Here is a 14918-nt window from a genome sequence, read left to right on the forward strand (position 1 = left end):
TCATAAGCTGTAAGCACTACATTCTTACTTCTTGGAATTGTTTGTGCAAAGTGCCAGTTACTGCATCAGCTACAGTGACTACAAAAATGAAAGGGTATTTTCTCAGTTGTATAATTCTAGTAGTACAGTGAGCCCTCGCTACTTCGCGGTTCGACCATCGCGGATTCACGACTTCGCGGACTTTTTTCATTACATTATGTATATACGTGAATCCGCGATGGTCGAACCGCGAAGTAGCGAGGGCTCGCTGTATACATGTTAAATATGGTGTCCCTACTTCGTGGATTTTCAACTATCGCGGTCGGGTTTGGAACCTATCTACCGCGATAAACGAGGGTTCACTGTAAAGGCAATATCTCTGAAAACTGGCAGTTTTCTATATGTGCTGGTGATTTTAGCTGATATCTTGCATCAGGGTCACAAAGGGAAAGAGAGCACAGTGGCTACTGCTTCTGGCCATGAAGCTGCCAAGGCACATATGCTGGTAGCTTGTGTACTGCAGTGGTGACTGTTGAACTTATTGTTGAACAGTGTGGGAAAACATCTTACCACAGAGGACGAAATAAGGCAGCCCTCTCTACAAACATTTGGCAGAGAATTGCAGAGTAGCTTGATGAAAGTTTTATCGCAACATCTCAGAAGGATTGTAGGGACATTTCTGTGTATGTAAACAAACTACTCTGCATATTCCCCCACAAATCTAGAAGGGAATGAGAAGCAGATAACTCTACCTCTTTTGGCTGTATCAATACCTCTTCTAGTATGAGTTAATCAATACAAAGTCAAAAGATGTATCCTGCAACTATGGGGATCCCATTTTTGTAACTGAAAATTTATCTACATACCTACCCTTTCCCTGCATTGGCCTTGACTAGTGAATAGGCTAGACTGCAGTGGGGCAAAACCAGGTTTGCTTGCTGTACACCTGGATACTCTGGTAACTTCTCCAGCAGGATGCCATGAAATTGACAAAAAAGCTAGGCTCACAGTCAGTGTTCCCTCTAATCATTTCTATACACGTGCAAAATAATTTTATATGCACAGAAGCATGTGCAAATGTGCACCACCAGCAGAAACACACAAACCAGCTGTGAGTGCTCTGCTAATCACATGCACCGCATCTGAATTTCTCCTAGCAGCGGCACAAGCACACAGCTTACAGGGGATGCTCGTCACAGCTCTGGCTGTCATCCTAGACGTGGCTTGGGACTCCAGCTGGAGCTCCTGTCCCCACTCCAAGACAAGTTACTGCCCAGACTCCCCACTACTTTTTTTAAGCCAGAGGGAGCATTTCCGGCAGGGACAAGCAGCAGCACCGAAAGTGGCGTGGACACGACCACAAGTACCCTGGTCGCGGTGATCTGGGCCGGTCAACTTAAGTTTGTAGCAGCCATGCCCTCAGGGAAGTGACGCCAGCCAAGAAGGGAAGGTGAAAGCAGCTTCTTATTGGAAATCCTGCTCCAGACCCAACAACAAGGTTGGGGATCCGGGGCAACCTCTGTCCCCGCCAGACGGTATCATGGCTTCAGCGGAGAGGCGCCCAGGCGCTGCTTGCCAGTACAAGCCGAGTGTGACGAATTGTCACAGGAGCTGGAGCCTGCAGCTCGCGGGCCCAGCCCATAGCGCAGCCGAGGAGGCCGGTGCGGAGCCGCTCAACCCCTCGCTAGCTGCTTCCGGAGTCCCGGGCACCGCCCGCCGCTCGCTAACCCCGCCCCCCACGCGCGGGTGGATGCTCTCGGGCTGCCCGATTGAGGCCTGTCTCGCCGACTGGCGCTTGATGAGCGCTGCCTGGCGCCGGCGCCGCCGCTCGGGCTGCTGGGTGCGTTTGTGATCCGGCGACCTGGCTCCATTGCTGAGCCGAGGGGCCTGAGCGGCGGCGTCCGCGGCCGCTCCCTTCTCGTCTCTCCCGTGCGTCCCGCAGGCCCAGCCCTCGGCGCGGCGGCCGGGCCCCCGCAGCCATGAGCACGGAAGACGAGATCATCCGCATCGCCAAGAAGATGGACAAGATGGTGCAGAAGAAGAACGCGGTGAGCGGGCGCCGGGGGGTGGCGGGTCGCGCGCCATTCGCTGCTCGCCCCTCCCCTGCCCTCCCGGCCGCGCGGTGCCTCGCGCCCAATTGTCAGACCCCGGCCCCTCCCCCCCCCCAACCGTCCCCCGAAAGTGCGGTTGGTGCCTCGCGCTGCTGCTGGGCGAGCTCAGCCTGTTCCCCGCCGGGCGCGTTGGGAGCGGGCTCGTCCCTTAGCCCGGGCGCTGCAGCGCCGGGTCTCCTCTGTCCGGGCCTCCTGAGCGGGCTTCTTCCAGCAGCGAGTGACGCGTGTGCGCGGGCGGAGGTGAGGGCCGGGCAATCGCCTCCCACTTTCGCTGAAGCCCCCCGCCCCGCTGCGGGGCGCTGCCGGCCGCGGCGAGTGCGAGCCCCTCGCTAGGTTCCCCGGCTCGGCTCTCTCCTCCGCCAGCCTGAGCGGGAGCGAAGCAGCCGGCTCGCCGGGGCTGGGATTGGCGGGGAGCCTCGCTCACGCCCCGCAGCCTGGGCTGGCAGGCAGGCAGGTCCGGTTACACGCGTCGCTTTCACCGCCTGGTGTGCGGCTGTGTCACGTGAGATGCTGCAGCCTGGACCGGACAATGCGAGACGTTCTGCGTTGGCCGATGTAGAGTCAGAAGCAGCTGCTGTCCAAACCCGGTAGTAGATACTGACACACTCGCTCGGTTTCTGCTACCCACGCACGTCTCTCAGGCCCAGAGGGACCTTTCACAGCCTCTTGTCTAAGGGTTGCAAATCCAGGCAGATGGGGTTCACTTTGTCAGACTTTGCTGCCTGGGCACCCCACACTGGTCCAGAGGGACCTTTCACAGGCCAGGGGTAGCAAATCCAGACAAATAGGGGTTCACTTTGTCATAGACTCATAGAGCTGGAAGACACCTCAGGAGTTCATCAAGTCCAGCCCTCTGCCCAAAGCAGGACCAGTCCTAATTAAATCACCCCAGCCAGGGCTTTGTCAAGCCGAGACTTAAAAACCTCTAGGGGTGGAGATTCTACCACCTCCCTAGGTAACCCATTCCAGTGCTTCACCACCCTCCTAGTGAAATAGTTTTTCCTAATATCCAACCTGGACCTCTCCCATTGTAACTTTTGACCATTGCTCCTTGTTCTGCCATCTGTCACTACTGTGAACAGCCTTTCTCCCTTCAGGACCTCCCTTCAGGAACTGGAAGGCTGCTGTCAGATTCCCCCCTCACTCTTCTCTTCTGCAGACGAAACAAACCCAAATCCCTCAGTCTCTCTTTATAGGTCATGCAATCCAGCCCCTAATCATTTTGGGGCTAACAGTAAATGCTTATTAACAGGATCATTTTCCATTAGCCTTCTTGGCTACAAAGGCACATGGTTGATTCATACCCAGCTTCCCATCCACTGTAATTCCCAGGTCCTTTTCTGCAGAACTGCTACTTAGCCATTCGGTCCCCAGCCTGCAACAATGCTTGGGATTCTTCTGTCTCAAGTGTAGGACTCTACACTTGTCCTTGTTTAACCTCATCAGATTTCTTTTGGCTCAATCCTCTAATCTGTCCAGGTCACTCTGGACCCTATCCCTGCCTTCCAGCACATATCTACCTCCCCCCTAGCTTTGTGTCATCTGCGAACTTGTTGAGGGTGCAATCCATCCCCTCATCCAGGTTATTAATAAAGTTGTTGAACAAAACCGGCCCTAGAACAGATCTTTGGGGTACTCCACTAGAAACTGACCGCCAACCTGACATTGATTGCTACCCGGTGGGCCCAACACTCTAGCCAGTTTTCTGTCCATCTTACAGTCCATTTATCCAATCCATATTCCCTTAACTTGCTGACAAGAATATTGTGGGAGACCTTATCAAAAGCTTTGCTTTATCAAGGTATATCACATCCACTGACTTTCCCATATCCACAGAGCCAGTTACCTCATCATAGAATCTAATCAGATTGATCAGGCATGTCTTGCCCTTCGTGAATCCATGTTGACTATTCCTGATCCCTTTCCTCTCTTCCAAGTGTTTCAGAATGGATTCCTTGAGGATCCCCTCCATTATTTTTCCTGGGACTGAGGTAAGGCTGACTGGTCTGTAGTTCCCTGGATTGTCCTTCTTCCCTTTTTTAAAGATGGGCACTACATTTGCCTTTTTCCAATCATCCGGAATATTTCCCAATCTCCACGAGTTTTCAAAGATAATGGCCGAAAGCTCTGCAATGACATTTGCCAACTCCCTCAGTACCCTCAGATGCATTAAATCCGGGCTCATGGATTTGTGTATGTTTAGCTTTTCTGAATACAGTAAAACTCCAGTGGTCTGGCACTCCCGATAGTCCGGCATCAGCTGAAACCCAGAAGTGCTCTGGCCAGCCGGACAATTGGAGCTGCTTGGCCCCAGGCTTCCCCAAGTCCAGCGCTGCTGAAACTGATCAGCGGTGGATTTGGGGAAGCCAGGGGCAGAGCAGCTGGGGTGCTGCCGGGTTGGTCCTGCAGCGTCACCCCTCACCTGAGCGGCGCTGAGGAACCAACCCGGCAGCACCCCAGCTGCTCTGGCCCCGGCTTCCCTAAGTCCGCTGCTGGTCAGTTTCAGTAGCGGTGGACTTAGGAAAGCCAGGGGCAGAGCAGCTGGAGTGCTGCCCACGCTGCGCGGTTTCCTGCCAACCCCCCTCCCCCAGTCCCTTCATAGCCCCCCTTCCAGTACTCTGGCATATCCAATAATCTGGCACCCCCTGGGTCCCAAAGGTGCCGGATTATCGGAAGTTTACTGTAGTTCCTAACTTGTTCTTTCCCCACCAAGGGCTATCCTCCTTCCCATACTGCATTGCCTAGTGCATTTGTCTGGGAGCTGACCTTGTTCGTGAAGACAGAGGCAAAGAAAACATTGAGTACTTCAGCTTTTCCCACATCATCTGTCACTAGGTTACCTCCCTCATCCAGTAAGGGCCCCACATCCTCTCTGATCACCTCTTATTGCTAACATTCCTGAAGAAATCTTTCTTGTTACCCATCACGTCCCTTGCTAACTGCAATTCCAGTTGGGCTTTCACCTTCCTGAAACTCCCCTGCATTCTCAAGCAATATATTCAGGGCTTGCCGAGCTGCGGCGAGCCCCGCTAGCCAGCCGCGCTGACTGACGATCTGTGCATGCGCAGATCGCCCGAACCCGGCTCTTCTGGGTTGTAATCTACTCGCCACGGGTGAGTAGATTACATAGTTTGTCGAGCCCTGAATATATTTATACCCCTTCCTAATCATCTGTTCAAGTTTCCACTTCTTGTAAGCTTCCTTTTTGTTTTTAAGCTCACCAAGAATGTCCCTGGTAAGCCAATCTGATCGCCTATCATATTTGATTTTCTTGCTGCGCATTGGGATGGTTTCTTCCTGTGTCTTTAATAAGGCTTCTTTAAAATACTGCCGGATCTCCTGGACTCCTTTCCCCTTCATGTAAGCATCCCAGGGAATCCTGCCCATCAGTTCTCTGAGGGAGTCTAAGTCTGCTTTTCTGAAGTCCAGGGTGTGTTATTTGCTACTCTCCTTTGTTCCTTCGGTCCGGATCCTGAAATCTACCATCTCATGGTCACTGCTTCCCAGGTTGTCACCCACCTCTACTTCCCCTGCTAGTTCCTCCCTGTTTGTGAGCAGCAGCAGGTCAAGCTGCGCATGGACTCTGGTCTGTTCCTTCAGCATTTTGTCAGACTTTGCTGCTTGTGCATTCGTCATTGGTGTGTATTGTTCTTGTGCATTTCACTGCAAGTATTCACTATTCAAAATTCTAGTTGTTCTAGTTAGCTTTCAGTGAATACAGAAATATAAAATTTGACTCATTACCTGACTGAATTATCATAACTCAGTTTCAGGCTGCCAATGTGTATTCTCACATTAACACTCACTGCTTTCTTTCTTAGAATACTTGGTATATGTGCCTAAAATTTGTTGTTTCACAAATATTCCTGCTTACAAGTAAACTTATTCACAAGAACTTGAACAGACATTGGTCAAAATTAAAGTAAATTCATTTAAAAATTTGAATTGATATTCACAAATAAACAAAAGTGCAGTTTTGAAAAATTTGAATATACAGACCTTCACCGTAGAAAAGGAATGTTAATCCATATATTATAAACATATAGATGTTAACTTTCCTCTCCTATTGTGAAAAAAGAATTAGCTGTTAACATTTAACAGTTATTGGGAGAATTGATGATCTGGAAGATAAGAAAAAGGACACGCGATACCAACATTGACAAAAAGAAAAGAATGGTCATGAAAATTGACCTCCATATGGTATCTATTTAAATAATCTGAAAATGAAGTAAATATTGCCAGAAAAACACCAGTAAGGGCTTGTTTATAAATGAAATTGACTAGATTGTAGAGTAGGTATTGTAGAGTAAATTATTCTTCAGCAGCTATTGCAAAATAGTTCCACTTGTAAACACATTATTCCAGAATAAAAGCCATTTTACTCTGGAATGATTAGTATGTTTTGTGAGTGCAATAATTATTTTGGAATAAAGTGATTTTTATACCTGTAACAGAGGTTTAAACAAAGACCTTAACTAGGTGGTCTCCAATCTTTTTAACCACAAGATCACTTTTTCAATTGAAGTGCAATGTAAGATCTACCTCAAACCCAAATACCCTTGCCCAACTTCCTTCCTGCCCCTTCTTTGAAGCCCTGCCCCTCCTCCTCCCCTTCTACAAGGGTTTCACCCTGCTCACTCCATCCCCCTTCCTCACTCACTTGCACCAGGCTGCGATAGGGGTTGGGGTGCAGGCTCTGGAATTGGGCCAAGGAGCTTGGAGTGTGGGAGGGGCACCAGGCTTAGCCCAGGGCAGCGGATTGGGGTCCAGAAGAGGTTTCGGGGTGCAAGCTGTGGGAAGGAGTTTGGGTGCAGGGGGACTCACATCTGAGGCAGGAGGTTGGATTCAGGAGGAGGTTCAGGGCTAGGATAGGGGTTCAGGAAGCAGGCTGTGGCTGGGCACCATTTAACTGAGATGGCTTACAGATGGTTGAACAGTGGGGTTAAGGCAGAGTTACTCCTGCCCTGGCCCTGCACCACTCCTGAAAGCAGCTGGCATGTACAGCAATGGCTCCATGGCACCATGTGCAGCCCTTCATCTACACGCACTGAATCCACAGCTTCTGCTGGTTGTCTCAGTTGATCAATGAGAGCTGCAGGAGTGGTGACTGCAGGCAAGAATGGCATGTGGAGACCCTCTGCTCTGCCTTTCTCAGGGGCTGCAGTGACATGCCAGCCACTTCCAGGAGTAGCAATTACCATAGGGATAATGACTTCAGCCATGACAGGTTTGGCATGTTAGAACTCACTACTCAAAGAATTAAATTTAGGCGTAAGAGAGAAATGAAAATTATGAAATGCACAGTCCAGTCAGAAACCAAAACTAACCCACTTTGGAAGCAGTAAAAGAAGTAACAACAAGAACCCAAATATGTGTTGGGTCGGGAGATGAGTGAAGGACAGTGTGTGTTTGTGAGAATGACAGACACACACACACTGTGAGAGACTGACAGAGATTTGCATTGCCAAGCTCCCTCCATCCCCTTCTCTCCACGTGTAGACTGGGTACAGGAATGGGGGGATGAGGGACATCCTGACATTGGCACTTCTCCCCTTCCCTCCCCCAAACTCTGCACAGCAAGCAGGAAGCTTTGGGGCGAGGGAAGGGGGGGAGGAGCTGGTCCAAGGATCAGGGCAGGAGAAGCATGACAGTGGCAACTGAAGTGCCAGCGCTCAATAGCTTCTTGGCCAAACGAGTCAAGATCACCTGTCAGAGGCTCCAAGAACTACCTGTAGAACCTGATCTACTGGTTGGTGACCACTGCCTTAGCTGGATTACCTTAGCTACATTCAGGATCCTAATGACATAAGGAACCAAGCAATGGGTAATTAGAGAGGGTACAGTGTACTCTTATTAGCTTCATTTAGCATGGACACTCTAATTGACAATATTTTTTCCCTTTTTTCCCCTTCTTTTTCCTTCTCTTTCCCTCCCTATCCCCTCTCTTTTTCTGCTATTTATTTGAAACCTGGATTCTGGTCATCTGAAGAAGGGTGTTGTGCCCATGAACATTCATGATACCATCTACATTTTTTGTTAGTCTCTAAGGTGCTGCAATACTATTTAGTATATTTTAAGTTTTTGTTAGTTGCAGGCTAACATGGCTACAACTCTGAAATATTTCAAAATTAGCGTTATTCCTCAAGGAGAGAATGAGTACAGATTTTTAAATAAGAGGCCCATTATTTCAAAATAACAAGCTTGGTAGTGTGGACATGCCACTTATTAATTTGACCTAAGTGGGGTTATTTCAAAATAAAGCCTTAGTATAGACTAAGGCACAGGCAACTGTTCTAGTATAGCTATTATGGTTTAGTTTATTCCACAATAACTGTTCTGGTCTTTTTTACTGTGTTATCAAGCCCTTAGAGGCTGATCCAATGTCAATTAGAGCGACAAACCTGCAAACTTGATTTCTTTTTGGAAAATTACAAAATTAGTGAATTAAAGTACTACTGTCAAAGTAAATGAGCCTACTTGTGTGAATAGGTGTTCACCAACACAATGAAGGACATCATAACTAGACCCTTGGACTCCAGTAAAACATTTACTGCTGTCTCTCAAAAATTAATTCAAATTGACTTGGCTATAACCAGGGCTCGACAAATCTGTTTATCTACTCGCCCGTGGCGAGTAGATTTCAGCTGGTCGCCCTGTTCACCGGCGGTGCTTGCATGTGCAGTGCGGGTCTGGCGCATGTGCGGTGCGGGGCTGGCGAGTGGATTTCGCCACCGTGTGTTGAGCTCTGGCTATGACCATGGGGTGGGAAATTATTGTAAACAATCAGAAGCAATGAATGGGCACTACACTAGACTGAACTGTAAGATATGTTGAATGGAGCAGTTAATCATGTTACAGGTCATGATTTAGGCCCAGCCTTGCAATTTACAATGTGCAGATGAAGCCTTGTACCAGCACAGAGCAACACTGACTGAAGTGGCTATAAAAAAACAGGGTACTTCCTTCATGTAAATTGCAGAACTGAGGCCTTAGGTCACAGTTTAGGACAGCTCTTGGACACATTCTTTATTTCAGCTATCTTTATTCAGCAAATAATTTCAGGCTTAAGCATATGCTCAAGCACATTGCTGAATGTGTTAATGCCTTATTTGCCATCTGTATTAATGACCTAAAAGAGGAAGTAAATACCACGTTGATGAAATTTGCAAATAAAAGTATATTAGGAGTACTTGTGAACAACACTGAGGGCAGAGAAATAATGCAAATGGATGCAAAGAGGCTGGACATATGAATGGAAAATAAAATAAGATTCACCTTAGATGATAGAAGCAACTGCATTTGAGGAATAACAATCTAAAAACCAGATATTCAACCAGAGATAATAACCCAAACATGAGAATTATAGAAGGGAAGTGGAGAGTAATTCAGATATGAGTTTGCCTTGAGTAAAAGAGCAATTTGATGTTGGGTTGAAGATAACACATCACAGACCATGGAGGTAATAGTCCTTCAGTAAATGGCTCTGGTACAGTAGCAACTTTGGTATTTAATTTATGGCTCCACATTACCTAAAAAGATAGTGACAGTCTGAAAATGTTTTAGAGAAGAACATTAAAATAATTGAGTCTGGCAGGATCAATTAGTGAACAGAGCTATGTAAGAACATGAGAGAGGCTATACTAGGTTGGACCAAAAGTCCATCTAGCCCAGTATCCTGTCTTGCAATAGTGTCCAATACAAGGTGCCCCAAAGGAAATGAACAGAGCAGTTAATCATCAAATGATCCATCCCTCATTGCCCAGTCTCTGCTTCTGACAAACAGAGGCTAGAGACACCATTCCTGTCCATCCTGGCTAATAGCTGTTGATGGGCCTATCCTCCATGAATTTATCTAGCTCTTCTTTTGAACCCTGTTATAGATCTTGGATTTCACAACATCCTCTGGGAAGGAGTTCTACAAGTTGACTGTGTTGTGTGAAGCAGTACCTCCTTGTGTTTGTTTTAACCTCCTGCCAATTAAGTACTTTCTTCTTTCCCTTCATAAGCACAATACTGCAGCCTATAGCTTTCACACATTGCAGGAAGATGTTTAAATAAAAACACGGAATTGTTATTTTGTTTCTGAGTAAATGTAGAACATTTTCTTAAAGTATTATCAGTAAGACTTTTTGTAACAGAGGCACCAGTTGTGAGTAGTTCCATATATCAGGTTGAGTTGCATTTTGCACTTAAAGCAACTTCTTGTTATGCATAAAAAATTCAATATGTCCTCCCCAAACTCACTACACTTAATATTTGAGTTTTTAATTAATTTTCTAAGAATGTGCGAGTCAGTTTTCTAAATAATGAGTTAAAATTGACCTTTAAAATATTTCATATTTTACCAGTCTTCACTTGGACTTATCTTATGTTCATCATGAAATATAATATAGACTTTTCTCCATATAGTTACAATTATAAAATATAGGAACACAGGCTTTTGAATGAATCCATCAATTGTTATTAGTGGCCAGATTCACCAATACAGTTCAGCTGCTTTTGGATGCTCTGCTGAACTGATTAATCTGTTCTTAAAAATAAAATATATTTGTTGAACCTCTCTAGTCTGGCACTCTCTGTCCTGGGAAGATTCATGGTCCTGCATGATTTTTGTTAACTCAGGCTACGTTTACACTACAGTATTTTCTGCCAATCTGTTTTTTCTGCTGGGGTTTTTGCGCAAAAACAAGCAGTGTGGATGTTTCCTTTTTGCACAAAAACCCCTTTTCCCGCAAGATCCATATGCCTCAAAAAAGGAGGTTTACCGATCTTGCAGAAAAAGGGGGTTTTGCGCAGAAAGGAAACATCCACACTGCTTGTTTATGTGCAAAAACCCCAGCGCAAAAATGGATTGGCTGAAACTATGCAAATGGTATTTTTTGCCAAGAAAACAAGTAGTGTAGATGTAGATTCAATGTCCACTTACCATGGGCGTGACCAAGTTTCCCACGGTCCCATAAAGTTTGTTTTCAGCCACCAGTCCTGGTACTCAGTGTTCTGTGTTACTGTTTTGCTCTAATTTGCCCCTAAATGTCTTCTAAGACCCCAGTAAGCCTTGTAAATATTGGTAATGTTTCTAGACAACACTAACCTCCCATCAGGTCCCAAGGGTGCCAGACTAGACAGGTTCAACCTGTATTAATATTACCTTTACTTATCTTCAAATCATTAGGAATATTGTGTTCATGCTTTCAATGGGTTGCTTGTTTAGTACCCATATAGGAAATTTTAAAAAACAACAGCAAACAGAGGCGCTGCAGGGGCTAGCCGGGAGAGACAGTGCATTAGGGAATCTATACCTTTAAGAGCATTCAGGAAGCTACCCTGTGCTCTGACGATGGTATCAGTTTCCCTGAGGGGATTAAATAAAAACCCCTCTCTGCCCCTTTTTGGACACCCCAATGCCCGGCTTTGCATACTTGGCAGGTGGCTCCCCCCCCCCCGGGTAATTGTTACACCCTTTGTCCCTCCCTGTGTGGGGGCAAAACCCCATGACGGGCTGGCACTGTCTCCCTCCCAGCTCCAATTACCCCCCCCGCCGAATATTTTCCCTTCCAGCCCCTGTTCTGCTGCACCCAGTTAATTGACCCCCCCGATGATTAATTTCTGCCTCTCTCACACCCTGTCCTTCCCCCTGCTGCGATTTGCTCCTTGAGCCCTTTTCAATGATTGCAAAGAGCATCTGAATCCAAGTAAGGGCAGCAGTAACGGCAGCTTTTACTGAGCATGCTTAGTATCAGTGCGCGTGCTCAGTACAACCTAAGTATGGGATTCTGAGATGCAGCTGCATGCACTGGCAGCTGACTCAATTCAGATATTTTACTCTATGAGAATGTTAAAGCCAGACGTATTTATTACTATGCTAATGAAAACAAGTAGCAGTTGGCACCATATGAATGGAAATTTATGGAACAATTACTTACATCCCCATGGTTAGTTCAAGTGGAAAGCAAAGCTTTGTAGTGCTAGAGACCTTAGTTTGTTCATGCGAAGTAACACATAAGTTGGGCAAGTATAGTAACTGCTTGCTTAATGTTGTAGTTATGTTCATGAAAAAAACTACTTTAAGCAAAATGATGGTAAGAGAATCCAGTTTACCCGTAAAAATGTAAATGGTTAGGTTCCAGATACCTTTTTTTGCACAGACAAAAGACAGTATATACATAGAGCATAAGTTTTAAACAATATTGTAACCTGAGATGATGATTATGATGTGTGGGTGAAGTGGTGGAATCCGAGGACGGAATATTTTCCAGGGATTGTCTTCCTACTAAATGGTGAACCAGCACTCTGCTAAGCCCTCAAGGGTTAGCACATTGTTAATGTAGCCTCACACTTAATAAGGCACCATGGACTGAGGCAGGAAGGAGGACACATAATAGAAACAACAAACACTTCTCAGCAGAAATTGAAGATGATGATGAATCCACACTGTCATGCTGGAGCGCACCACTCTCTTCTTCAAAAAAGGCATACACAGCTGCACAGTGCCAAGGGTGTACAAATGTGTGTGAGACAGAGATGCACAGTGTGTGTGTGTGTGTGTGTGTGTGTGTGTGTGTGTGTGTGTGTGTGTGTGTGTTTGAGAGAGGCAGACAGAAACATGCATTGCCCCTTCAAGTACACTGCCCTTTTAAGTACAGCTCCAAGGCAGACTGCAGGAGCAACATGGCAGTGGGGAAGGGGCAGCTGAATGGGTAGTTGCCTAGTAGCATGCCTAAGAGCAGCAATTGGCAGCCTAGGCTAGTGAGTGGTCTGTATGAGTTGCCCTTTTTCATTCCAGTGGACTGCAAGATTGTTGTAACGGAGACAGTCTCCTGGGATAGAGTGGTTTTGCATTTGTGTATCTAGAATTTGCGGGGTGTGCTGATTGAATTGTAGCAGTACTTTGGATGCAGAGGGAGTGCATGGCTTTCACTTTTCAATGTTGTGTACAATCAGCACACGTCATTTGACACACCGTTGCTTTATGTGCATGTCACTTTAGAAATACTACAGTTTCAACCTCCGTGATCCAGCGCCCTCAGATCTGACCAGTTCTGGATAAGGGATTTTGCCAGACTAGAGAAAGTGGTTTTTTTTTTTTTTTTTTTTCCTGGACCTCTGCCACTGGCCCCCCCCCCCAACCCAGTCTGCTGGCCTCCCGGACGGCTTCTCATCACCTGCTGGCCACTGTCTCAGCTCCAGCACTGCCTCCTCTCACTGCTGTTGGGCATGGTGCAGCCTGACAGGCTGCCGAGGAAGGAGAAGGGCTCCAGTGGCTAGGGTTGCCAGGTGTCCAGTTTTGGACTGGACAGTCCAATATTTGAGCTTTCTGTCCAGGAAATGAATTGAGAAAATACCGGACATATAAATGTCCAGTATTTTCTAATTAAGAAAGTTTTATTATTATTATCATGAGTATCATGATATTTATTATTAGTATCATGAGTATGACACTGTGTGAGCGTGTCTACCAGCCAGGCAGTAGGCAACTACACAGTAGAGAGGAGAGAGATGGGGGTGGGGGCGGGGGCGGGGCCAGGGTGGGATGGAATCTCTGGGGCTGGATTTGTGCTTGTGCGGGACGGGCAGCACCCTGGGATCTGCATGCACCCGGGCCAGCCCCGCTCCCTGCCAGCTGGTTCTCCCCTGCCCCCAGCCAGCCCTGCTCCCTGCTGGCCGGTGTCATCCCCCCCAGATCTACCCTGCTTCCTGCCAGCCGGTTCCTTTCCCCGATCTCTCCCGGCCAGCCCCGCTCCCTCCAACCCCCTCTCAGCCATTCCAGCTACCTGTCGGCCGGTTTCCCCCCAGCCAGCCCTGCTCCCCCACAATCCCCTCCCGGCCAGCCCTGCTTCCCGCCAGCCTTCCCTTCCCCTCCCACCCCCACACCGGATTTCCCCTGGCCAGCACAGCTCCCTCCGACCTCATCTCCCCCCCTCTCCGCCCCCCCCATCTGAGATCAAGCGTGTCCGGTATTTTTTTGAAATCATCTGGTAACCCTACCAGCGGCAGCTTGAGCTTCCCGTAGGGGAAGAGGGGGTGGGGGCTGAGCTCCCTGTGTGCTGCTCATAATTGGCTTGTGTGGCACTTGTGCTGTAGGTTGCCTACCCCTGATATAGACTATTCCTGTGAAAATGCCCCAAACTGACAAATACAAGATTATTATTTTATTGGAGGATGAAGCTGGAATGTGCTTTCTCCCACATACCTCTTATAACAAAGTTTCTGACAGAAATGTCATATTTGCCTATTTTCCACAGTATGAACTGCTCTTTCTAGAAAGTCTTTTAGGTTTTTTTTTTTTTTTTGCTTTTCTTTATGCTGACAGTACCCCCTTTTAAATATGCTGCACTGTAGCACTTGAATAAAATCTTGGTGCATTGGTGGAAATGATGTGACGGATGTAAAAGTCTGTGCACAAGCATTTCCAAGGACTTTCTTTGAGCCTTGAATTTGTCAAAGAACAGACGAGAAGGGATGCTTTTATTTAACTCGCTATTGAAAATCTGGCTTTTTGGCTCATGACAGAAGATTGAGCTATAGTATTCTAGTTGTCCAGAATTTGACTTCTGATTTGGAAAGTATAACATCAACATGGACAATCGCTTTTCATGGGTAGACTATAAGTGCTCTGTATATAATAAATTGACTTGTTAAATTGCAGCTGTGTTGAACTCATATACTCAGATTCATCAAAAGTAATAATACATTGTTTTACATATGCAGTTTTCAGTCGGCAGCAATCACACAAGATTGTATTGAAATATTATGTTTTATAACATGTAATGCTTGACGTGCATCTCAAATGCGCGTTAACTCCTCTAATAAGATTATTACATTAAAATG

General features: G+C 46.9%; 1 protein-coding gene across 2 annotated transcripts in view; it reads left to right on the forward strand.

The window, feature by feature from the left end:
* Positions 1-1696: 1696 nt before the first annotated feature.
* The window catches only part of TCEA1 (transcription elongation factor A1), a 56545-nt gene continuing 43323 nt past the window's right edge, over positions 1697-14918 (forward strand). The window contains exon 1 of one of the 2 annotated variants that reach the window (XM_075920703.1): positions 1697-2027. In XM_075920703.1, the coding sequence (XP_075776818.1) occupies positions 1959-2027 (69 nt within the window). In that variant the 5' untranslated portion in view covers positions 1697-1958. Of the gene's footprint in view, positions 2028-2205; positions 2331-14918 lie in introns of those variants that run through there. The other variant, XM_075920704.1, reaches the window with a different exon arrangement.

The sequence above is a fragment of the Pelodiscus sinensis genome, chromosome 2 (assembly GCF_049634645.1).
Source record: "Pelodiscus sinensis isolate JC-2024 chromosome 2, ASM4963464v1, whole genome shotgun sequence".
NCBI classification, from domain to species: domain Eukaryota; kingdom Metazoa; phylum Chordata; order Testudines; family Trionychidae; genus Pelodiscus; species Pelodiscus sinensis.